Below are 27,247 nucleotides of genomic sequence, written 5' to 3'. Positions count from 1 at the left end.
CCTGAAGGGGCTTTGGTCAGCCTGCAAACAGTCATCAGCCCCTTACCCAGGCTGGCCAGGCACCCCATCGGGGACCCCCACCCTGAAGGGGCTTTGGCCAGCCTGCAAACAGCAATCAGCCCCTCACCCAGGCTGGCCAGGCACCCAAGCAGGACCCCCACCCTGATCTGGGACACCCTTCAGGGCAAACCAGCCGGCCCCAACCCGTGCACCAGGCCTCTATCCTATATAGTAAAAGGGTAATATGCAAACTGACCCTAACAGCAAATGACTGGTCACTATGACACACACCGACCACCAGGGGGCAGATGCTCAATGCAGCAGCTGCCCTCTGGTGGTCAGTGCGCTCTCACAGGGGGAGCTCTGCTCAGCCACAAGCCAGGCTGATGGCTGCCAGTACAGCAGTGGTGGTGGGAGCCTCTCCTGCCTCCTCAGCAGCGCTAAGGATGTCTGACTGCAGCTTAGGTCTGCTCCCCGCTGGCAAGTGGACATCCCCCGAGGGCTGCCGGGCTGCCAGAGGGATGTCTGATTGCCATCTTAGGCCCAATCCCCCGGGGAGCAGGCCTAAGCCAGCAAGTGGTCACCCCTGAGGTGTCCCAGACTGTGAGAGGTCACAGGCCGGGCTGAGGGACCCCCTACCCCCGAGTGCACAAATTTTTGTGCACCGGGCCTCTAGTATTATATAATAGTTATTACTATATATCTCATATATATCTATTATGAGATTCTAATACATGTATATTCTGATATACAAGCTATATATTAATCATTAATATATCTTATATATTATATGAAATATATCTATATGTTTACATTAGACATATATATACACATAATATTTGAGATATGTTAATATATTTATAAATATATCTAATAAACCAAGGCTTGACAATATATGGTACATTGAGTATATAATGAGTGGTGAATTTTTAAGCTGGAAAAAGTAGCTTGGGGTTAGATTTCTAAAGAATCATACACACCATTCTAAGGAGATGGTTTTTGCCATACAGGCAATGAAAATTTGTAAAAAGTTGTGTTTTCTTTAAACCAAAGACTGGCATGACCAGATCTCTGACTTAGAAAGTAACTGGTGTGAGTGCTGAATGTGTGTTGAAGGGAAAAATAGTGAAAGGCAGGTAACTCTGACTCAGTGATGGGGAAGTGAGGAGAGTACTCATCAAAAAAATAATATTTTTGAGTGGCTATGATGTGCCAATGATTGCGAATAACATTTTGTTTAGATCACCACATTTCTTATAGTCGTTCTAAGCACTAGCCCTATTTAGTAGATGAGGAAACGGAGTCCTAAAGGAGTTAAATAACTTGCCCAGTGCACACAGCTATTAAGTGGAATCCAGCTAGTCTGATCCCAAAGCTCCTCCTCTCAACCATCTGCAGTGGAGCTTATGTGCGAGCAATGGAAGTGGAAGGCTCTAACAGGGCATATGTCAGGCAAGACATTTAGTTACAGTCAGTAGAACTGAATGACAATGTGATGAGGAAAAAGAAAGTATCAAATTTGACTGAGTTTGAGAAAAAGCTGGTCCAGCTCTGACTATGCCAAAGTTGAGGGACTCATAAGATACCCAGAAGATGCTTGAAGGAGTTGGAAATACAGACCTTTCATCCAGGAGCAAGAGGTCAGGACCAGTGTTATACAGATCTGGGAATTGGTGGTGCACCAGCATCCTGGTTGAAGCACAGAGAAGGAGTGCGCACTGGGAGTACATAGAGAAGAGAAATATGACAGAATCTGGGGATCATGTACATTTAAGGTATAGGTAGGAGCAGATGGAGAAAGCAGTCAGATGGTGAGAGGGAAGTAAAAAAAAGAATACCGTAGTATCTTGGCAAACTTTTCAGGTTTTAAGGAGAAGGGGGTAATCCAGAAGGACTCCTGAGAAGTCATCGGTTTGGGCAAGTAGAAGTCTCCTAGCAATCATTGTGAAAACAGTCCTAGGATACTGGCTTAGAAATCATCTATAGCCTCCGCAGATGAGGATGTGAAGGCATTAGTAAGTGCAGGGGACTCATTCAAGAAGCTTTCCATGACTGGAAGGAGTGTGGGGAGGAGGTGAGTAATTGAGAGGGAAGGAGGAATGGATGCAGAGCAGTGAGCCTGCTAAATACTAAAACTGCTGAGAAGGACACATTGACTACAGGTAGTTATTAAGACAAAAGTGGAAGAAAAGGAGATAGGATGAGATAAATCGGTTAAAAAGTAGGGATACTCTTTTCTGTGAGGCCAGAGCCAGGGAACGAGCGTAGGCACCAGCAGGCAGGAGGAGAGCTGGATATGGAGCCCAGGACTATCTGGATTGGGTGATCCTTATGCTTCTAGGCCCAACCAGGGGCCACGTTCAGAATGTGGGTGAGCTTGCGCTTGCTCTTGGAAGCAAACAGAACACCCCTTCTCGTGGGCTGTCCTGACTAACCGGTCTCGGTCTCCTAATAAACTCCCCACACTCCACTCAGGCACAGAGTTCTCTAAATGCTGCCTCCCCCAAACAGGGTTGCCTCTTATGAGGGCACGAAGTCTGAATATCCTCAGTCTCCAAGCAGGGCTGTTCCTGTGGAATAATGGGGACCATCTGAAAAGAGCTAACACTCATTCTATACCAATTCTGTTAACTTCAGGAATAGAAAGTTAAGCCCGTCATACCTCCCTCAGAATGGATGCTCATTCCCTCTCCCTCATCTCACTGTCTCCTCCCCAAACTGTCGGGGTGTAGATAGACGAGGGGGTGTCTGTCACAACCCAGCAGCACCCGAGACATGAGTTTAAGTGACTCGGGGAAAACAGAAGATTGGAGTTTGGCTCTTTTACCATGCCATATGCGAGAGGAAACAGGAGTGCTGGTTGGAGGTGGGAACATGGCAGCTCTTAGTACACTTTTTACTACTGCTAAGTATGAGATAAAGATAGGCTTACTGTAGAGACTCCCAGCTGCTCTCGATAAGGTGAACTTTACATTTAAAGTAACCTTTAGATTTCACTCACATGCAGGAAATAGGGAGAGTAGTTATCAGGAAATTTCCATTTTTAAGTAAAGGGTGTTATTTTAAAAATTGAAGACAGATTATTTGGAGTCTTAGCTTTGTACTGTGTAAGCCTCAGTTAGGAGAGCTATCCTCGGGAGTGGGATCTGCAGTGGCCAGAGCAGCCACCAACAGCCATGCCTGTGTGGGAGGCCAGTCCCCACGTGGTCACCCTGCTCCACGCTCAGAACGGACACTGAGGGCTCCGTGGAGCCTGGCACGGGCTGCTCCCATTCAAGGCCGTCTCGTATAAACCTCCAGCTCTTTGCCTCCTTTAGTCTTGGGCTCACAATTCCTTCCAATGTGTATACTTCTAGTTTGCACATTTTTACATAGGTGAGGTCACACTTACCCTCCCTACACCACTTGTTAATCTCTTATCTTTCCCAGGCTTCTTTCTCAGCAAAACCTGAATTATGCCCCCATACTGAGTGTGTTTTGAAATTTTCATTCCAGTGCTAGAAAACGTCTCTGTAGTCTGTCTTCTCATGCTGTTCTCCTCTTCATCTTTGCCTTAAATGGCTTCCCCTTGAAGGGAGGATGGCCCTGGGAAATGGGTACTCACTCCGCAATTGCTTTTGGATCTAAGGGCCAGGAGGAATGATCAGTCTTTGTTTTCGTGTTGTTGTGTTTTTTTTTTTAGCTTTTCCTCTGGTGGAGAATATAGTCTTTTTCTATCCAGATATACTGTGTAATGCTTTATTTTATTCTTCTGAGTGGATAGTTCACAGAGTGCACAGAGCAGGCTTACACACACACATACACTCACCCAATGAACAAACCCAGCCACACCCCCTGTGAAGTCTTGAGTTATCCCCTGGGTTCGACCCCTCACTGTTTCTCATCCAGGTTGTTGGCATGATCTTCAGCTGGTCTTTCACGCTGGGTCTTTCTCTCGTCTGTCACCGCACTGTACTAGGTTTTGTTTTGCTTTATTTAAACCTCTATTTCAATGGTTCTCAACCTGTGGGTCGTGACCTCTTTGGCAGTCGAACGACCCCTTCACAGGGGTCGCCTAAGACCATCCTGCATATCAGATATTTACATTATGATTCATAACAGTAGTAACATTACAGTTATGAAGTAGCAACGAAAATAATTTATGGTTGTGTCACAACATGAGGAACTGTATTTAAAGGGCCAGAAGGTTGAGAACCACTGCTCTATTTGATCTTGACACAGTCCTGATTAAATTTTCCTTCCTTCTTATTGTCCATGGGATAAAGAGCACGTCCTTCCGATCCCAGCTTCAACTTCTGAATTTCATTATGTGCTAGTCATAGGGAAACAAACAGAAGAAAACAGCAGGGAAAAGAAAACCGGACACAGGTCCCTGCTCATTGGAGCTTGTAGTCTATCTTCATACCATGGCATAGATAATTACAAAGTAGGGTAAATACTCTGCGGGAAGAGCTGAGGGTACTACTATGTGATGTTGTAACAAGGTGGGGAATCTCAGAGGCCTGCCTGAGTAAATTATAATTAGGTGGAGACCAGAGGATGCTCAACAGTCATAAACTGATGAACAAAAACAGATCTAGAGACAGAGAAGCATCAGTCAGACCATCAAACCTCAGAGGGAAGGTAGGGGAGGGTCAGGGAGAGATCAACCAAAGGACTTGTATGCATACATATAAGCATAACCAATGGACACAGACACCAGAGGGTTGAGGGCATGAGTGGGGCGGGGGGGGGGGGGGGGCAATGGGGGTGATACATTTCCGTAGTAAGACAGGGATGCTTGGTCTCAAACATTTAAAAAAAAAAAAGACGCATATGTAATACCTTGATCAATAAAGAGAGAGAGAAAAAAAAAGAGTTAGCTAGGTTCAAAGTGAGGCAAGGAATATTTCAGAACGAGGCAATACCATGTGCTTGCTGGTGTTAGGAACTGAAAGGCCAGCCTGGCAGGGAGCTGTGAGTGAAGGACCGTGGTGAGTGCTGCCCTGGAGAGAGAGTAGGTGGCTTCAGATTTCACTTCTGTGCAGGCACCAGTCAATGATAGGTTTTAAGGAGATGGGTGGTGACATCTGATTGAAATGTTGAACTTTTCCTCCGGCTGTTCCAGTTGCCTCAGATTCCTCTCTGTTTCTCATGCACATTGATGCCTTTGCTCCCTTCCTCTCCTCTTCCCTCACCTGGGGACACTTTTGCCTTTTTTCACTCCTAGGAATTAGCCTACCGCGGTGGCTGTAGCAGGAACCTTGGAGCCAGCCACCTTCTAGTGTGCGTGGTCTTGGGTATGCTACTTGAACCTATTTGCATCACAGTTCTCTTTGTAGAAGGAAAAAGCAATAAGGTTATTACGAGGCTATCAGTGAGATGGGGTGAGCCTAACCCACAGTAGTTCCTATAAAACTGTTTATTATTATTTTATTACCATTAATAAGATTTGCCTCAAATGTCATTGTGTAACCTTCTCTCACCTTTTCAGGGATAATTAATCACTTCCTCTTCTGTGCTCCCACACTGTGATGGCTGCCTTTACCCTCCTCCTTTCTAGATTATGAACTCCTTAGGGCAACCATGTGCATCAGGTAGACGGGTTTACATTTCTGCTGTACCCATTAATTGTATGACCTTGGGGAAATGGTGCAACTTCTTGAGCTTAGTTTCATCTATAAAATGAAGGTAATATTATCCATTTTAAGGGTATTTTGGGGGTAAGGATCATATCTGTGCAGTAGTGAGTACTTAGTAAATGTATGTGTGTTTCTTCCCTTGCCCTCTACATTTCTAACTACTAGGGCAGAAATAATGAATCAGTGAATAAATAGCCTGGTTATTCACTGATTGGAGGCTGAGTGAGGTATTGAATTAATAAATAATAGGGACTTTATTAATGAGTAAAGCAACAGAACACACAGAGATAACTAAAAAGAAGAGGTTCTGTTGATAAATAAATACATTGCACTCCTGATACTGAGCAGATATGTCCTAATTTTGAAGTCCATTCAAATTATCTTTGTCCTGTAGTATGTTTTTTAAATTTTATTTTAATTAATTAATTTTTTGTTATTTATTTATTTTTAATCCTCACTGGAGGATATTTTTTCTATTGATTTTTAGAGAGAGTGGAAGGGAGAGAAGAGAGGGAGAGAGAGAAACATTGATGTGAGAGAGACACATTGATTGGTTGCCTCCCAAACGTGACTCTACAGGGTCTGGGGAATCTGCAACCCAGGTTCATGCCCTTTACCAGGAATTGAACCTGTGACCCTTTGGTACAAGGTTCAATCTCTAACCACCAAGCAAAACCAGCCAAGGCCTATAGTATGTTTTTCACACTTTTTGGTTTAGAGAAAGTTGAACATAATGGTCTGAACTAAAATTGAATAGAGTACAGAACACAATTTGAAAGCTATTAAAATAGAAGATTAAAAGCAATCAATTAGAAAAGTACTACTCAATTAGGGCTTTGTGTTTTTTTTAACCTATAAAATTTGATAGAATGATAGATTAAATGATCTCCAAGATTCTTTTAAACACTCCAGTGTTAAGGTTTTGTGATTCTCTGATCCTGAAGGCTTGTGAAATTACAGCAGCTTAAGATACTAGATGAAATCCTAATGTGGAAGAGAAAGAAAAATTAGCAAAGAACTAAGTGGTTTACAGTCTGTGGCCATTTAGTAGAGGAACAGACAGTCCTCCTACCTCAACAATAATCGAGTTTTGGAATGATGACACAGAGTCGTCAAAAGGTTAAATATAGTTCAACACACTCCTTAAAAGGCAAGGAAATGTGTAATGCATTTTTAGAAAGATTTTTACTAATGATATTCTAACATTTTAATTAGTTTTTCTTCAATTTAAAATTTTAAACTTCAATTATTTCAAAAATTCACTTATGTAATTACTTACATCCTCTTTTTGAAATAAACATATTTTAGGAATTAAAAGGTCTCCTTGCCACAAAATGGCTCATCACTCTTCTATCACCAAGTTACCTTGTTCAGTGTCCTGGATTTCATACATAAAATTATAACCATTTCAGTCGATTTCTCTTTCATTTATTCAACAAGCATTTATTAATCACCTGATACGTACCAGACAGTATCAATCAAAGATAATAAAACTTTGTCTCTGTCTTTAAGGAGCTCACTGCCTAGTTTGGAAGACAGATGTGTAAATACATAATTTGGATGCAATGTACTAAGTGCCATAATGATACACACACACACTGGACCTACTTGAATGGAGATAAGAAGTGGAAAAAGAATAGCCTTTACAGGGAGAAAAATTTGAGTTAAATTTTAAAGGATGAGTAGGAATTTTCCTGATAAACACAAAGAGGGAAGGGGATCTCAGGGAAAACAATAGTATGTTCAAAGGCATTAAGATTAGAGATACTATGGACAACTGGAAGTAAGAAGCTTCAGATGCTTGGAAAGTGCAGATAGGGGAAAGGTGGTAGACGAGCCTGAAGAGGTTGAACCAGATAATAATGTGCTTTTGTGCATCCTAAGGGTCTTAGACTTTATTATATGCATAGTGAGGAGTGACAGTCACATTTGTGTTTCAGAAAATCCAGCCTGGTGGATAGACTGGATCTAAGCCAAAGTTGGAAGAAGGGTGAGCAATTGGGAAATTATTGCACCAGTCTAGACCAGGGCTGAAAAGAGCCTGGGCAAAGGCAGAATTAGAGGAGGGAGGGAGGGAGGGAGGGAGGGTAAGAGAGGGGGGGAAGGGGGGAAAGAAAGGAGGGTATGGACATGAGACTTTAAGGAAGTGGGATCCACACACCTAGAGATTCACATGCTGCCTGATGGGGCTTCAGGTAAAGAAGAAGATGGGGTTGGGTCGTCTGGCTTTCCGTTGTGGGTGACCATCCTGGAGGCATCCTGAACTGGGGGGTGGGCAGGAGCATGGTTTCTGGGAAGGCATTTGCTTTCCTGATGTAAGTCCCACCACCTCCTGTTTCCACTACCTTTGTCCTGGTAGAAAAGTGGATGGATGTGGCTTGATGCCAGAGATGCAAAGCCGTCAAGCAACTTTGTGGTGATAAGCGTGAGGATGGACATGCACAAGTTTAGAAGAGCAGAGCAGAAAGACAGAGGAACCAGCTTCCCAGCACCATCCTTGGGCAGCTGCCCCTGCCTTGCCTGCCTACGTTGGCATTTCTTCTTGTGTGAGACAACACTTACATGCCTCTGAATACATTTATAACCGTTTCAACGAAAAAATAATCGGTCCATTGTAAGTGACTTTTGCAATGTCTTTGCATTCATTTTTTACTTATGAAGCCCTAGAAACAGATTTCTTTTAATAGATTTATATGTTGAATTTAATTGTTTCATTGGCTTCTAAGTTTTCCTTTTAGTTTTTCTTTAAATACTTTATTGATTTTTTACAGAGAGGAAGGGAGAGGGATAGAGAATTAGAAACATTGATGAGAGAGAAACATCGATCAGCTGCCTTCTGCACACCCCTATTGGGGATGTGCCCGCAACCAAGGTACATGCCCTTGACCGGAATCAAACCTGGGACTCTTCAGTCCGCAGGCTGACGCTCCATTCACTGAGTCAAACTGGTTAGGGCTCCTTTTAGTTTTTATAGAACAAATTACTAAAAAAAAAAGAATCTTTGTCTTTACTAACAGATACAAATGGAGAAAATGTGCATAGAAAGATAGGAACTGATATTTTGAATAAATTCTACAGGAAAATTTTATTGACTTTTAAATGAATTGCTATATAGTAGATTTGATATTTGGTAAAATTTTAATATTTAATAGAGCATTTTACTTTTGTTTTCTATTTACTCTGAAAAATATTTCTTATAATCTCTCATTAAAGAAGAGACTGGTTCTGTAGTTATTTTTTAAAGGAACATATGCACTGGCTTTCTTCTTAGACATTGAGTCTAATAATAAGTATATCTTGAGTCTTAAAAAAAAACAAAACAGTGTATCCAGAATATTATTCAAATTGAATTTTTTCCATGTACATTTGTGTCTGGTTCCATATTTAGAGACATTGCATCAGAATTGAAGGCTCTCTTTGGTCTCAAACTCTGTACTTTTAAAAAAAGCAGCAATTGTGGTGGCTTCTCCAGTATGCTATGGAACAGGTATGGAATCCATCCTGGTATTATTTGAAGTCTAATGTCCATACATTCTGCAAATGTTGTTGATCTAAATTTGAGGATCTGTTTTCTAATGTCACTCAAAGGGTTTTTCTGCTTGCAAATTAGTTTTCTAACAGCTTTTAACTTCGTGGCAATCAAGTTAATAATTTGTTGTTATTAGCCACTTCTCATTTAAGATAGTGTATGCTGCCATCAGACAGAGCCCCGAGGGGATTTGGAAGGAAAGCTATAAGAATTGGAGGACAAGTAGGTCGCAGAGTGCAGCGCTGCCAGATGATGGAATGCAGGGCAGGGCCGAGCATCAGGAGACTTCTGTGCTATCCATAGCTCTCTTTGTGACTCAGTGTATGACCTTGGGCTACTTACTCAACAGCTCTCGCCTCAGTTTCATCTTGGATAAAATGGGGCCAGGCCTAGCCTCTAACACCTGGAGAGTGGATTGTGGAGTTGCTATTCTCACAGACTCTCAAATCTGGGAGATATCTTCCAGTCATTCACTCCAACACAAAGTAAATCCCTTCCCCACTGAAAAGTGGGTTTTTCCATTCTCTTACAACTCTGGTGACAGCGGACATCACCTCCCCCATGAAGAAGTCCATTCCATTTCCAGACATTTTTAGTTGTCAATAATCTATCTTGGGAAATAGCTAAAACAGGCACATTCATAGAGCCAGAAAGTCAATTAGAGGTTAACCGGGACTGGGGAAGGAGGGAAATGGAAGGTCCTGCTTAATGGTTACAGTTTCTGTTTGGGGTGATTACAACATGTTGGAAATAATAATGGTGGTGGTTGCACAACCTTGTGAATATAATTAACACCACTAAATTGTATATTTTAAATGGCTGAAATGGAAAATTCAGTATCATATATATATATATATATATATACACACACACACACACACACACACACATATATATATATATATATATATACATACACACACACACTAGTGACCCAGTGCACGGATTCATGCACATTGAAAGGAAATTAATTAGAAGGTGGCCAACGGGATGGGACTGGGCAAGATGTGCTGGACACGCCCTGGAGTCAACCTCCTGTGGTCCCTCCCCGGCGTCTGTGGAGTGAGCAGGATCCCTCTGGCAGGTGGGTTCCCTCGGCCTGGCCTGCGGGGATTGGATTGAAACCGGCTCTCTGACATCCTCTGAGGGGTCTGGGAGTGCCAGAGGGCACTCTGCAAAGTTGCTGTCTTACAGGGTGTGGAACGCAAATGCAAGGTGCAATAAACCAGATTTGCGGCCAGCAGTACTTCAGCAACAACATAACCCACAGCCAAAGGTGGAATTCCATGGCCCCATGAGGACTCAGGCTTCCTCCTCTCTGGTTCCGGGTGTGTCACTCAAGAACTGCTGCTGCGAAGTCACTGCAGCTTGGCAGCTCCTGCATTGAACATCTGCCCCCTGGGGGTCAGTGCGCATCATTGCGACTGGTTGGATGGTTGGACACTTAGCGTATTAGCCTTTTCTATATATACCAGTGGCCTAGTGCACGAATCCATGCACAAGTAGCTCGCTGCCACTTGCCTCAGTTGGCCGCCCCACCCACCACCGCTGGTAGCTCTCCGCCACACATAGCTCACTGCCCCGCCCTCCTGTAGCTCTCTGCCACAGGTCGCTCGCTGCCCCGCCCTCCTGCTCATTGGTTGTTATGTGACAGCATCCTGACCAATTTGCATATTACCCTATTATAAGTACAGACTAGAGGCCCAATGCACAAAATTCTTGCAAGGGGCTTGGCCCTCGCAGCCCCGGCTGCCTCGGCTGGCCCTCACAGCCCAGGCCGGCCCTTGCAGCCCCTCGCAGCCCCAGCCGGCCCTCGCAGCCCCGGCTTCATCCGGGAGGTCATCTGAATGGTTGTCTGGAAGGTAGTCCAGACAGTCATTCTGTTCGGTCTAATTAGCATATTAGCTCTTTATTATATAGGATATATAAAACCACAATAAAAAAATTGTCATTAATCATCAGGGAAATGCAAATTAAAGCCACAATTAAAAAATTCCATCTTGGTTAGTGCTCTGGTCTCAATGTGAAGATAGACCATGTTATCTAAGATCGGCAGAACAGGAAACAGTCTAAAGTCACATGCAGGGAGGAGGAGGGTAAGGATCTGAATTCAAGTCATTGACCCTCAGACCATAGGTGTCCTGAGTCCACATTGCTGTCACTGTTGGGAATAGACTTGCTCTCACTATTTGTGTTACTCTTCTTACTGTCTTTAGCTGGCCTATGCAGGGGAGGGCAGAACATTTTTGCCATCAGTGTTCAAGAGACTAAAAACTCACTTAATGAGGCCTGACATGGCTTTCACTTTTTTCCCCATCACTATTTATCCCCCCTATACCCTTTCCACCTTTCTCCTCCGCCCCATACCCCAACAGTCACCACACTATTGTCTATGTCCGTGAGTTCTTTTTCTATTTTTTTTTCTTCGTTGCTCAATCCCTCCACACCCCCTGCTTCCCTCTTCTCCCACCTCCGCCCAGAATTTTCAGCCTACTCTCTCTGAGTCTGTCTCTGTTTTGCTTGTTTGTCCATTAGATTCCACATATGAGTGAAATCATATGGTACTTGTCTTTCTCTGACTGACTTATTTCACTTAGCATAATACTCTCCAGGTCCCTCCTTGCTATTGCAAAAGGTAAAATTTTATTCTTTTTTATGGCAGAATAGTATTCCATTGTATAAATGTAGCTCTTTTTATCCACTCATCTACTGAATGGACACTTGGGCTGCTTCCAAATCTTGGCTATTGTAAATAATGCTGCAATGAATATAGGGGAGTATATATTCTTTCGATTAGTGTTCCCAGAAGTAGAATTGCTGGGTCATAAGGCAGTTCCATTTTTAATTTTTTTGTGGTAACTCCATACTGCTCTCCATGGTGGCTGCACCAATCTGCATTTCTGCCAACAGTGCACAAGGTTTCCCCTTTCTCCAATACTTGTTTGTTGATTTATTTATGATAGCCATTTTGACAGATATGAGCCAATATCTCATTATGGTTTTAATTTGCATTTCCCTGATGATTAATGACATTGAGCATCTTTTCATATATCTATTGGCCATCTGTATGTCCTCTTTGGAGAAGTGTCTATTCAGGTCCTTTGCCCATTTTTTTAATTGGATTGTTTGTGTTTTTGTGTGTTGAATTTTATAAGTTCTTTGTAAATTTTGGATATTAACCCCTTATCAGATGTATCTGAAAATATGTTCTCTTATTTAGTGGATTTTCTTTTCATTTTTTAAAAAATATATTTTTATTGATTTCAGAGAGGAAGGGAGAGGGAGAGAGAGATAGAAACATCAATGATGAGAGAGAATCATTGGTCATTTGCCTCCTGCACAATTGGGGATCAAGCCCGCAAACTGGGCAAATGCCCTGACCGGGATTTGAATCGTGACTTCCCTATGTGGGACATTAATACTAGTCTATGTCAGAGGAAAATAAAACAAATTTCCTCAATAGTACTCATGCCTATAATATTTAATAATTTTTCAAATTCTTTTATATTTAGTACAACAATCTGATGACTATTTACTTGTATTTTCTTGAATTTTGAATGTCACATGCTACCACAGTAAAAGTTAAGTTGCTGTCACATCCAAGAGAAACTTCAGGATTGACTGATAGGGCCTTTTTAATGGCTCAAGTTTTAAAAATTCCATTATTGTACCATAATTCATCACTTTGATTGTTATGCATATTTTTCTTGAATTCTTTTGTTCTCCAAACATATATTCACAAGCAATTTATCAGTTAGGAAAAGAGCTTCATAATTAATTTGGCTAATTTTATTGTGCAGAAGTATTTCAATATCTCTTCAGTGCATTTTTACCAAGAGAAACAATTCCTTGACGGACTCTAAGAAAACTAGAATGTAAAACTGTTATTCATGTAGTGTTTACAACATAATTTATGGTTTAGGATGAGTAACTCATTCCTAACCTGGACAAAAATGCTAGCCTATTTCTTTCTTCCTATGGGCAGCAGCAAAATATATATACTTAGCTAAGTATTTAATTAACAAAATAACTGTTTGGTGCATAATACATTTTAATGACATGATTTTTAACAAGTGAGAAACTTCTAGAATGACAGTATAATAATAGGAAGTATCCCTGTTTCCTTCACGCTCTCATAATCAAAAAGATATGTGATTCTCCTTGCCTCCACTCAGGATACATTCTTCATATCCTTTCTTCACAGTTGCCAAAAGAATGGAGCCATGCTGGCATGAGAGGTATAGAAAATACTAAACTGTCAACTGGCTGATTTTTCTTCCTTGAGGATCTAATTATGGGGAATTGACCTTAACCTAATCAGACATGAATGGTGATTTCCTGAGAGTAATTGTGGAATGAATTACTGTGGAATGAGTTACAGGGGCTTTTTCAGAGGTTTAGAAAAAATAGAATGTCTATTCACCTGCTTGGGCTCATTTGGTCTGGGCATAATGGTGCTGGCAGCATTTCCTGGCCCGCTGGGTCTGTGATAGCAACCTCTCTAGGAGTAGTAGTGTTGGAAGGCATCTCACAGAGGGGAAGGCACCTAAGCGGGTGGGGCAGGTGAGCTGAGAGACAGGAACCACAAGAGACAGTAGTTACATGCATGTGAGTTGGTTAGCTAGGTTAGAGATAGGTTGTGAAATAACTAAGCAGGAAGAAAAGAAAATACATTTTGTAATGACAAAAAAGAATAGTAAACATGATCACTTTCTCTTGGAAATTATCTGAAAACTAGAGGCCCAGTGCATGAAATTCGTGCATGGGTAGGTTCCCTAGGCCTGGCTGGTGATCAGGGCCGCTTAGGGCCTTCCAGCTGCTGGCCGGGGCCTTCCTTCACTCCGTACTGCCTCCTGGTGGTCAGCAGCATGTCATAGTGAGCGATAGAATTCCTGGTCTCCTGGTTGAACTCCCATGGGGACACTTTGCATATTAGCCTTCTATATAGATAGATAGATAGATAGATAGTTGGCATAGTCTGTAAAAGCACAAGCAAATACACATGACTGTTTATACAAATACATATATAATATTTATGATTTCAAACAAATAGAGGGTGCCTTCCAAAATGTATACACACTTTAATATCAAAATTTCAATTTTGAAAATGAAATGTATTTTAATAAACACTCCTTTCTAATTATTCAAAATGTGTTACACATTTTTTGAGGACACCCTATATATGTAGACTTGAGAGAATTCATAGGAAGTTGGAGATCCTCCTCCTCCCACCCCCAACATTTATTTAACTGAAACTCTATGGCTCTGGATTTCATTCCCTTCTTATTCCACTAACATGTACTGAGCTCCCCCTTCGAGCTTCACACAGTGTGATGCTCTTTTTGGTGTGGGAACCACTGGTGAAAATGCAGGCTTTGTGGCGTTGGGCAGACCTGCTGAGACCACTGTTCTTAGTAGGGGCATTTGCGTTTGAGCCATGGGTTGGTGAGCGAACTCTGGTTGCTCTCCCCCCACTTCTGTTTTACTAGTTAAGGAACCTCTGCCATCTGGATGTTATGTCAAAAATCGTGGGGAAAATGTTTCTCGACCTCCTTGTAAATGCTAGTTTTCATCTGCACACAATATGCCCCATCTTGTTCAGACGGCAAGAAGATGCATTGACATTTGGGGGATCCCTTACCCGCCTCATATCCTTGAGAACCAAATTCCGAAGCCCTTGCCAGCCTTACAAGCGCCCAGTGGAATCCTTGCTCACATGCATATTTTGGGTGCATCAATATGTTTGTCATTTCTCCCTGGAAACGGTTTCTCACACCCACGTTGCAAGTGTGTGATCTGTGATTCTGTCTCCTGCTAGCTTCTGTATCCCCTTTGCCTGGAGGGAGGGCTGGGAGCATGACTCAGCTTAGGGAAATGATACAAAATGTGGCTGTTCAGTGACGTTTCAAAAGAGTCTCTCTGTGTGCAGTTCCTATGCTGGGTGCAACCTATGACTCCCTTCACCTGAAACAGTGGAGCAGGTTTGAACACTAGGACCTCAGAATCATGGCATTGAATGGGCCTAGAAGACACTTGCACAGGTTTAACCCTTTGGCTGTCATCTTATTTAATTTCAACCCAGTATTTGCAGATTTTGAGGAAAAGGCACATGATAATTTCATTCAGTGATTATCCTTTCAGTGTGTGCAGCCTTTTCTATATGGAGAACTCTTTCCACTTTGGTATTTTGCTTCACAAAGTAGATAAGGGGTCCTGTTGTTTTTGTCTTAATCAGTGAGGATACTGGGATGTCCTGGTTTAATCAGTACTGTTGTTTTTAGTCCCTTCCAGCCCCTGGCTTTTCTGGGAATCCCGTTTGTATCACTAAATCCTCAGACATGCTGGATCACAACAAGCACCTTAAAAAAAGATTTCTAGAAAGAGAGGGAGGGAGAGGGAGTGGGGGAGGGAGAGGGCGAGGGAGAGGGAGAGGGGGAGAGAGAAACATAGATCTGAGTGTGGACTATCAATCCTCCTGCATGCCCCCCACCCAGGACTTAACCCAAAACCTAGACATGTGCCCTGACTGGAAATCAAACAGGAAACCTTTTGGTACACGGGAGGATACCCAACCAACTGAGCCACACCGGCCAGGGTAGCAAGCACTTTTTGATGTTTAAGAATTAAATCCTCGCCGAAACCGGTTTGGCTCAGTGGATGGAGCGTCGGCCTGCGGACTGAAAGGTCCCAGGTTCGATTCCGGTCAAGGGCATGTACCTTGGTTGCGGGCATATCCCCAGTAGGAGATATGCAGGAGGCAGCTGATCGATGTTTCTCTCTCATCGATGTTTCTAACTCTCTATCTCTCTCCCTTCCTCTCTGTAAAAAATCAATAAAATATATTAAAAAAAAAAAAAGAATTAAATTCTCTGAATAAGGAATTGAAAAATGGAAGGGTATTTCAAGCATTAACATCATAAGTCAACATTTCCATTTTCTGAGGCAATTTCTCCAGGTATAAGCATTACTCTCCATTGATGGAACATGGGTTCTGAGAAACTTCTCTTGGGAACAATGGGCCACCCTTGAATGTCCTCATTTCTAACTAAAATCTGAGTTAATAATGCAGTATTGATTTTTATGAGAAGAATAAATGTATGGAAAATTGCAGGTTGGATAGAAATTATAAAACTTTTTTAGTAAAATGAAAGTATGAAAATGACACAAAGATCTGCTCCAACTACTCACTCTGAATTTCCCTGTATGAAAATTCTACCTCAATTTTTGAATTTAGAATTTTTTTAAAAAAAGATTTGAAGGATAGTTAATAGAGAAAAATAATCAAGAATTTTTGGACACACTTGATGAAAAATAAAGTTGAAAAGGAACTAGCAAAGATGTATTGCTAAGACACAAAGGAAATCCTATAGCAAACAAGGAGGCAATTCCTTAGGGAGGATTATCATGGAGGATGGTGTTAAAATGTGTGAAGTTCCCTTAATGATGTGCCCAGGAGCAGCGGGTATTGGGATTCTCACTAGGCAAGGCACATGTAGGGAGACAGTGGGAAGAGAAGTGCTTTACAGTATTTGGGGGGCAGGTGTGTTTTATATGTAAATGCCTTTGTCATAAGTGGACAAATGGGGGAAAATGAAAATAGTAAATACTTTTTATAACTCAGGTTGGGATAATACAAAGAGTTTATTCTCTGATGAGGTTTTTGTTGTTGTTTCGTGGGGATTTTTAGAGCAACTGTTGATGATTAAATTCTGAGTGACTAGTTGGGGGAAGGGGTAGAAAACTTGTGCTAGTAGGAATGGATTATAATATAGAACAGTGTATGGTAGTGTGGTTATCTAAATGATAGTGCACATCCTAATAATCCCCATGGATTTATGTTTAGTTACCTTGTTACCTGATGGTACCGGCTGTAGCTAAAAGGGACTTTGCAGTTGTGATTAAGGATCCTGAGATGGAAGGTGTCGGGTGGGTTATCTGGGTAGGCCCTAAATGCAACCATAGGTGCTTTATATATGGGGGAGGTAGGAGATCAGAGAAATGGTAGGGAAGGTGATGGTGAAAAGGAAAAGTGGCAGTGATGCCCAGGGCCAGCAGAGATGGAATCTCTTAGAAGTGTCCACTCTTAGTGTCTTCTTGCCTGTTCTCGGTTTCAGTTGTCCTGGGTTGGACCATCTGTTCTGATCTGAGTAGTATTTTCCTCCATGGAGAAGACGGGAAAAATGAGAGAAGGGTAGTTCTAGGTTCTCTTTGTTAACACTGGCAGTTATTTGTCCTAAGGAGGGAGCATGTCCATTTTTGTTTTGATTCTTCATGTAAACGCAGCTTTAATACCCTTTTCATTGCCTGCAGTATTTTTCATCAGCTCCGAAGAACTCACAGTCCAGCCTCCTCTTTTCTGTAGGCGGCTCTTCTCTTTCCTTTGTTTAGTTTGGTGAAGGTTTCTTGGAAAACTCATATGATAAAGAGAACATTCATGTAAACAGTTTGACCATAACATGGATTTATACAGTTTGACCATAACAAAGTCTACGGGACAATAGATTTCGGCGACTTACTATGTGAAGAATGTTTTGAAATAAATATATTCATGGCAGCTCAAACAGTAATCCATCCACAGTAATTGGCAGGATGACAAAAAATTAAAACAATATGTAGAGGTAAAGTTTTCAAGTAGAAAAATGACTGCTATAGAGAATAGAGTTTTAAATTATGAAGGAAAGATAATGTCCTAAATTATACTCCTATTATAATTTTTTAAAATAGATTTTTATTGATTTCAGAGCAGAAGGGAGAGGGAGAGAGAGATAGAAGCATCAATGATGAGAGAGAATTGATCAGCTGCCTCCTGCACGCCCTTTACTGGGCATATGCCCTTGACTGGAATCAAACCCAGGCCCCCTTCAGACCCCAGGCTGCCACTCTATCCACTGAGGCAAACCGGCGCCACTAGGGCCTATTATAATTTTTTAAAACCTTGCAGAGAAAAAAAATCTGCCATTACCTTTACTTTAAAAACTGTGAATATAGATGATGAGTAAATTCATGGAAGTATAGTTGCTGAGTCAAATGTTCACATCTAAAACTTTTAATAAAGCCCGGCCAGTGTTTCTCGGTGGTTTGAGAGTCACCCCAAGCACTGGAGGGTCTCTTTCAAGTTCGATGGTCAAGGGCACATACCTGGGTTGCAGGTTGATCCCCTGGTCGGGCTCTATGTGGCAGGGAACCAATCAATGTGCCTCTCTCACATCGATGTTTCTCTCTTTCTCTTTCCCCTCCTCCACCCTTCCTCCATTCTCCTCTCTAAAAATCAGTGGAAAAAATATCCTCAGATAAGAATTAACCAAAAAAAATTAAAAATTAAAATTTTAATAGAAACTAACAAATAACCATTCAAAAAAATTACACCTAACTTACATAAAAGTTTTATTTCCCCCCACACACTCCAGAGCTGTGTATTATCATTCTTAATTTTTACCAATTTGATAGTAAAAAAATTTTATCCTTTTTTTAAATTTGATTTTCTTTCATAAATGAATGGAATTGATCATCTTTTCATATAAATATTAGCTATTTGTTTTTATTTTTGCTTATGTGTCTTGTGTAGTTTTTTTGGTTATATGAAAAGGTGTACACGTCTATAATTAGATCATCTTTTCTTATTAGTTTCTGCATTTCATGTCTTACTTAGAAATTAGAGTTTCTTATTCTATGTAGCATAATGCTCTCCAGGTCTATTCATACTGTCGCACAGGGAAAGATTTCCTTCTTTTTTACAATCAAGTAGTATTCCATTGTGTAAATGTACCACAGCTTTTTATTATCCACTCATCTACTGATGGACAAATACCATCTGATTAAACTCATATGTGAAATCTAATGAACAAAATAAACTAACAAACAAAATAGAAACAAACTCATAGAGAACAGATTGACAACTGTCAGAGGGGAGGGAAGTTGCCAGGCTGGGTGAAAAAGATGAAAGGATTAAGAAAAACAAACAAACAAACTCATAGACAATAGAAAAAAAAAAAAGAAATTAGGGTTGCCAAATTTAGCAAATCAAAATACAAGGTTTTGTTAAATTTTTATTTTTGATAAAAAATGAGTAATATTTTAGTAAAAGTAAGCCCAATAGAATATTTGGGACATATTTATACAAGAAAAAACATTAGAAAAAGTTTGCTTTTCTCATTTTAAGGTTATTTTTAAAAATTTAGGTGTTTTAGAGCATTCATGGTTCTGATTTTTTTTTTTTAAATTAAGATTTTGAGCCATCTGGGTTTTCTTTCTTTCTCTTTCTTTCTTTCTTTCTTTCTTTCTTTCTTTCTTTCTTTCTTTCTTTCTTTCTTTCTGTGTGTGTAATGAAATGCGCAGCCAATGCTTTTTTCTCCAAATGATCACTGTTACCTCAACATAGTTTATCAAATAATCCATCCTTCCCACACTGCTTTTAATAGTATTGAATTTTCACTGTAAAAATGGAACGACAGCCCTGACCGGTTTGGCTCAGTGGATAGAGCGTCGGCCTGCAGACTGAAGGGCCCCAGGTTAGATTCCGGTCAAGGGCATGTACCTTGGTTGCGGGCACATCCCCAGTGGGGGATGTACAGGAGGCAGTTGATCGATGTTTCTCTCTCATCGATGTTTCTAACTATCCCTCTCCCTTACTCTCTGTAAAAAATCAATAAAATATATTTTTAAAAAATGCAGCGACAAAATAGATACACAAAGTGAGAACTATGATGAGAATAATCTGTGTCTCCAATAGAAGAATGTATTTTTCCAGTGTATTTCTGCTTAAATATTAAATTGAAGCATTTTGGCCAGAGAACGCTTATAGCCCTATTTGCAATAAATTACTTACCTGGTGATTCAGAGACACCATGGACCAAATTACTCTGAAGAACAATAATACTTTCTTAAGAAAAGGTCACAGAAATTGCTGAGTCAAAATTGCTCTCTACTTTACGAAATCCTTCATGTCTTTGATGAGCTCAGTGGACGGAAAGTCATGCTCCCTAGCGTTCACAGTCACTGACACAGGCGACTCTTCCCAAGCAGCTTGCAGAGGTGGGTGGAAGAGGAAAGGGAGGTAATGTAAGTTTTTGCAGTTCCTTAGGTCTGATCTTAAAGAATATCTAGGTTCTCTTTCCATTTCTCCACCCCCCCCCCCCCCCGCCCCGCAGTGGAAGATCAGCAAAATATTTATAATTAAAAAAAATTTATGTCAAGCTAACTAGCATAAAATAGATTCATTGATTTGTCTTTTTTTTTTTCCTTTTAAGGCAAAAAGTCATAAGCGTCCTCCTGGTTTGCAGGTTTGCTATCTATCCTGTCAAAGCTGAATGCAAATTTTTCTCTCCAGAAATGGCAGGCTTGGGGCCTCATTTCCTCCACGAAGAATAGGCAAGTTTGAGGAAGAACTTTTATGCAGTTAAACAATACTACACTCTAAGTTCACCTAATTGGAGAAACTAGCTAAGAAAATGTAAGAATGTTTATAACGTTTATAGATCCATAATCAGCCTTTCACCTAGAGATAGGAGGCAACTGTAGAGCAAAGCCATGATCTTGATAAAGTATTTCCCGAGTTTTTAAAAGCCCTTATCAGAGTGTCATTGCTGGACTGGAGTGGGCAAAACTGGGCTCATGATAGAGCAAATCACCATACAAAATACCGCAAAGGATCTCTGTTCTCCTCCCTGTGTTTATACTGTAATTTATAACAGAACCTGACCCAGCTTCCAGACTAGCCATTCACCTGCCCCCCTGTGATCACCTGCAAAGACAAGCAAACCTTCCTCTTCTCTTGGCAAGGTCTTAGGATTGCTTCAAACAGCAACTAAACACATTGGCTAACTACTGTCAATAAGGATAGCTCAGTTACGCCAAAACCACATTAATGTTGTTATCAGCCAATCTTCAACATCTTTTGGTAGAAAAAAGATTTTTAAAAATCATTAAGTCAGATACTTTCCTGAGGTGCATTTTAATCCTCGTCCGAGGATATGTTTTTATTGATGTTTAGAGAGAGAGGGAGGGAAAGAGAGAGAAACACTGATGTGAAAGAGAACATCAATCGGTTGCCTCCCGTATGCACCCTTAGGTATGTGCCTTGACCAGGAATAGAACCTACAACCTTTTGGTGTATGAGGTGACCCTCCAACCAACTGAGCCGATCAGAGCTAATTCAGTCACCTTTTAGAAAGCCCATAGCATAAGTCTTGCTAAAAATAAAAACATTTCACAATACCCACATCAAGGTTTTCTAGATTAGATATCAATGATTAGCAATTTCTACCTGGAAATCTCCTATGACATAGTGGGCTCTCACCTGTGGCATTTTGATTGAAATTCCTTTATACATTTGAGACTTTTATAGAAAACTTTCAAAGGCCGTCTGAAACCCAGTTCCAAGCAGAGTTATCCAGGAATGAATGCATGTTAGGAATCTTTGGTTTTCATTATAAAATATCATTATGTCACTTCTATGACAGGAATTAAGCTGACAGAAGACTCCTTTCAACATAGAATGTGCCTCAGTTATTTCAGCCTGGAACAATTGCTCTTCAGTTATTTTCAAAAACCATTTTTGGTATTTAAAAAGCCTTCAGTCAGTTATTCCTGGATGTGAGTAATTATTCGCATCACCTGGGAAGCTGTTTAAAACCTCAGTCTGATTCAGAGACCTGAGAGCTTGGAATCAATACTGTAGAAACTCTTCGAATGATTTCACTAGCCAGGTTTGTAAAACTGCTATTAAGGGCTTTTTGAATGTGTTATAGAGATTATTTTATGGAAAAATGCACACGGTCTAACTTATTAAGTGTAGCCCTAAGAAAAAGTGTGTTCTTGAGGAATTCACATGCTACTCTCTCTTTTTAAATAGAATGGCAACTATGTCATTTTTCCTTGGCACTGGGACATTCAGAAGAAAGTTCCACTTAAGCATAAGGCAGGAGCTTTTCTAAGCCTGGGATTTCTATTTTTTCCCCATCCTAATTGTACTTGCTTTTTACTGTCAATTTAAGGATTGTATTACACTTAAGTCTTTTGTTTTTATTGTTACCTATTTCAGGTTACTTTTAAAAGTAAGGTCATGTTATAAATAATAAATAAGATTTAGAGCAGAAAAAACACCTATTAAAAAGGCTTGGAGAAGCCCTGGTCAGGTAGCTCGTTTGGTTAGAACAGTGGTCAGCAAACTGTGGCTCGCGAGCCACATGTGGCTCTTTGGCCCCTTGAGTGTGGCTCTTCCACAAAATACCAACTTCTGCACATGGGCCATGAAGTTTCAGTCGCACTGTACGTGTGCGCCCGCATGTGGTATTTTGTGGAAGAGCCACACTGAAGGGGCCAAAGAGCCACATGTGGCTCGCGAGCCGCAGTTTGCCAACCACTGAGTTAGAACATCATCCCGATATGACAAGGTTGTGAGTTCAACCCCCCAGTTAGGGCATATACAACAATCAACCAATGAATGCATAAATAGGTGGAACAATTATGCCATTTGGCTATGTTGCTATAACTGAGGCCTGCCATATGGACTGATATTATGCTTGCAGAATTATTTTATGATTGTGATAATGATGAAGCATTTGTAGACTTTAAAAATAGATTTTATCAAAATATGTAAGTGTAAATCCTTATAATGACATCATATATAATTTCTCACAAAAACATGGGTAAAGCTTGACAACTAAAAAAGTTCCCAAGGTTTATTGTATCCTTGGTATACAATAAGTGTGCATAATTAATATATGTGTATCCTAAGAAGGGTTTAATGAGTGATCTAAAGGTTGATAGAATTTAGCAAGATAAAATAAATCAGAAATATGAAGAAAATAAGACAATGCATTAGGGGTCTGGTTGGCACAAAAAAAGCCATAGAATCTTGCTAGAGATGGACCAGAATTTTAACTTCCTAGCAGCCTACATGAAAAGGAAAATTCTCTGCTCAGATAAGCGAGAAGAACTTGTGATAATAAGTCTAGAAGGCTTTCTATTCTCTCTAGGATCTCTTGGAAAAAGTACTTTGAAGTAGATTATCTTGTCTCTTGATTGGTATAGTTACCATTAAGTGATTGATACAATAAATCATAGTGCTGTAAGATTTTTACACGAACTGGATTAGTTTAAGAAATTTTCTAGCCCTAGCTGGTTTGGCTCAGTGGGTGGAGCATCTGTCTATGGAATCAAGGTTCCCAAGTTCAATTCCAGACAAGGGCATGTACCTGGGTTGTAGACTCCTCCCCAGCCCAGGCCCTGGTTGGGGCGTGTGCAGGAGGCAACCAATCGATGTGTTTCTCTCACATCGATATTTCTCTCTGTCTTTCCTTCTTTCTAAAAATCAATGGAAAAATATCCTTGGGTGAGGATTAAAAAAAAAGAAGAAAGAAAGAAATTTTCTAGCCCATTAACAAAAGAGTTCACCTGTCAGCCAATAGAACAGGCTCTGTGGGATGGAAGAAATCTTGTTTGGTGAGACAAAGTCAAAGATAATATTTTTTTTTTTACTAATTTTTCTTACTATTTATTGAGATAACATTGGTTAATAACATTATATAAATTTCAGATGTGTAATCTTATAATTTAATATTTGTATAATACAACATTGTGTGCCCATCACCCAAAGTCATGTTTCTTTCTATTACCATATATTTGATGCCCTTTACCCAATTTTCCCTTCCCCCCACAACCTTCCCCTTTGTGTGTCTTTTTCCTTCACCAGGTTAGGGAAGTTTTCAGCCATTATTTCTTCAAACAGATTCTTGACTATTGTCCTTCTAGTACCCAAATGATGCGGATGTTGTTATCCTTGATGTTGTCACAGAGGTCCCTGAGACTTCCTTTAATTTAAAAAAATTATTTTTCCTTTTGTTGCTCTGCTTGGGTGTTTTCTGTTATCTTGTCCTCCAAATCACTGATTCAATCCTCTGCTTCATCTAGCCTGCTGTTGATTCCTTCTAGTGTATTCTTCATTTCAAATATTGTATTATTCATTTCTGAGTAGTTCTCTTTTATGGCTTCTATATCCTTTTAATGCTTACTATCTATTTGTTTAAGTTCTCACTGAGGTCCTCCATTCTTTCGCTAAGTCCTTGAGCATCCTTATAACCATTGTTTTAAACTCTGCAATTGGTTGCTTCTATTTCATTTCATTCTTCTTTCTGGGGATTTCGTTTGTTCTTTCATTTAGGGTATATTTCTTTGTCTCCCCATTTTGTCTTCCTTTTGTGTTTATCTGTGTATTAGGTAGCTGTGCTATGACTCCCAAACTTGTTATGATGACTTTATGATGTAGGTGTCTTGTGGGGCTCAGTGGTGCAATATTCCTGATCACCTGAATTAGGTTCTCCAGGAATGTCTCTTGTATGGGTTATGTGTGGCCTCCTGTTGTAGTTGAGTCTCGAATACTGTTGGATCATTCATGGGTGGAGTTAACCCTCATGCTGGCTGACTATAAGGATAGACCTCGATCACTGTGTATGAGTCTCTCTTTAGGGGCTGCTCCCCAAGGAGAAGTTATTCCCAGCAGGATCTGATGCCTGCCGGAATCCCCCTTTGGATGTGCCACTAATCTGAAGTAAGGGTGGTGAAGCCATTGGTTGTGTTGGTTCTGGGTCCACTTGGGTAAGGTTCCGGTGTAGCTTGATGTCAGACATAATGTGTTACTGGCCTTGGGCTACCTGTCTGGAGCTACTATGTTATTCACTGTCTACTATGCCTGGGTGTATGTGGAAGGGGCAAAGCTGTGTACAAGGGTCGGCTTCCTTCAGCTCTGAGCCAGGGGCAGATCTATAAAAGTTCCAAGGCTCCCTGACGTCCACCTCCACCTGTCAGCTCCTCTGCCACCCCCTGAGGTTGCCTCCTTCAGAGCCTTCTGAAGAAAAACGATAAAGTGGGCCTAGGCTGGACATGACCTATAGACCCTAAAACAAGGCACAAACTTGGTAGGGTGGGGCAACCTGGGTCAGGAAGATGGGTCTAGTAGGTCTCCTTTTGGGAGGCAGCTCACTCAGCGGGGAAAATGGCCCCTACTCCAAAGCCATGCCACTCAGTTTCTGCCAGAGTCTCCAACCCTAGCTCCCCCAGGAGGAGCACATGGCAGGTTCAGGTTGGGTGTGGCCAGCCAGCCCTTCACAGGAGCAAGCTCAGTTGGGCAGAGCCACCAGGACTCAGGAGGACAGATCAAAAGAGTCTCACATTTGGGGTGGTGCCAGCTGAGCCTGCAGGGGGAGGGCAAGCATGTCACTTCTTCCCTGCTCTGTAACCACACAACCTCGTGCCTGTCAGAATCCAGGACAAAAGCCTCCAAGGAAGACACGCTCCAAAGGTCCCATCTCTGAGCTGCACTCCCTTCCCCCACGGAACTGAGCTCAGCAGGGTTGGGCAACTGATTCTTGGGAGGACAGATCAAAACAGTCTCTCCTTGGGGGTGGTGCTGGCCAAGCCTGCTGGAGGGGGGCAAGACTGGCCCGTTTTAAAGCCACACACCTCAGCAACTATCTGAATGTCCACCTAGTGCTACTCCAGAAAAAGACCACATCAAAGGTCCCTGTTATGTGCAGCCAACAGACCTTTCTATTGGACTTGAGCTTGGCAGGGTGGTGTCGCCTGGATTAGTGCACCCCCCAAACTGGTGTAAGAATAGGAGTACTTGACCCTGGGAAGATGGCACCTACGGGCAGTGTGGAATTGGTACTCAGCACAGGGACCTCCGTGGATAGCCCTCCAGATCTCTCCTCGGGGACACACCCCAATCTTCTTTTTATGACTCCCATATGACCTGAGTCACCTTCTTTCTACCGGAGCCCCATGTGAATGTCCAAGAGCAAAATCCTGTGCATTGGCCCTTTAGAGAACACCTGGGTTTCTAGCAGACTGCTTCCTCTTTCAGGTAGATAGAGTCTCAGCTAATTTCCACTGCCAGGAGCTATGAAGACTCCTGGTGTTCTGGGTTGGGAATCCCATCCTGGGGTTGCGACCCCACATTTCTCAGGAGGGACTTTTTGCAGCCGAGATATCCTTCTGGCTTCTCAGCCCCCTTGTGGGTGCAGGGGCCAGACCTCTCTGCATCTCCCCCCTTCTTACCAGTCTCTATGTGTCTTCTTCTGTAAATCCTTGGCTATGATACTTCTATTCAGCTATCTGTCAGTTGGTTATTCAGGTTGATTGCACTATAATTTAACTGTAAACCCGATGTAGCACTGGGAGGAGGTGAGTGTAGCTTCTACCTGTTCCACAGCCATCTTGGAACCCCCAAGTCTTCGCTTTCAATAGTGCTTATTCCCTTTGAGCCAGAAAGCTGGGCTCCAGGTTGTAAAGAGTTTTCAATGCCATGCCAAGGCAGCTGACCACACTTTCTTTCCCGTTTTCCACTGTCTTGCAGACCAGACGACGTGCTCCTGCATCGCACACATGATGAGATTGTCCTCCTGCATTGCTTCCTCTGGCCCCTGGTGACATTTGTGGTGGGCGTCCTTATTGTGGTCCTGACCATCTGTGCCAAGAGCCTGGCCGTCAAGGCAGAAGCCATGAAGAAGCGCAAGTTCTCTTAGAGGGGAGTAGACGTGTGGAAAGCAAAGCACAGAAGCTGCACCCATTGGCACACATCTACCTGCAGAGCCTGTTCCCGGTGCAGGAGATGGAAGGGGCTATGAGAGGTCTCTGAGAGGCTCCCCCCTCAATGGCAGCAGCAACAGGCACAACTGGAAGACTTAGAACCTCATAGATGATATTCTATGTGTTGTAGCCATGACTAAAGGGTCAAGCTCTAGCTGTCTGGAGTAAAATTCAGAAAATCTGATAAAATGTTAATTTTTTTGAAAGTCTCAGTGTATAATTGTACAGTGTAGTATACAAATCATGATGATTTATGGTATTTAAAAATATTAAACTAGAGTGATCTGTGTTCTTTTCTATTTTCTTTTTTATCCTTAAAACACCAGGATTCAAAAAAAAAGTTCTTCTGGGTTTCACTTGATTCTGCTAGACTAAACTTTGACTTGGAGATGAGGATTCCTGCACAGATCTTGACTTCACCATATAATTCTGTTTCCATTATTAAAGAGTACCATTTTCTTCTTGCTTCAAGAAGAAATACTGCTCAGTCTCCAATCACTTCCATGAATCT

The 27,247-nt window shown here is 41.5% G+C and overlaps 1 protein-coding gene across 1 annotated transcript in view; it reads left to right on the top strand.

Annotated features, from left to right (window-relative positions):
* Window positions 1-27,025, top strand: part of KCNMB4 (potassium calcium-activated channel subfamily M regulatory beta subunit 4) — a 56,207-nt gene extending 29,182 nt beyond the window's left edge. The window contains exon 3 of the mRNA XM_081083297.1: window positions 26,504-27,025. Coding sequence (XP_080939423.1) covers window positions 26,504-26,672 — 169 coding nt within the window. The 3' untranslated portion in view covers window positions 26,673-27,025. The remainder of the gene's footprint in view (window positions 1-26,503) is intronic.
* The last annotated feature ends 222 nt before the right edge of the window (window positions 27,026-27,247 follow it).

Source organism: Myotis nattereri, assembly GCF_964212035.1.
Source record: "Myotis nattereri genome assembly, chromosome: 2".
NCBI classification, from domain to species: Eukaryota; Metazoa; Chordata; class Mammalia; order Chiroptera; family Vespertilionidae; genus Myotis; species Myotis nattereri.
The sequence above is the reverse complement of the archived record's forward strand: the minus strand, read 5'-3'. Positions and strand labels throughout refer to the sequence as shown.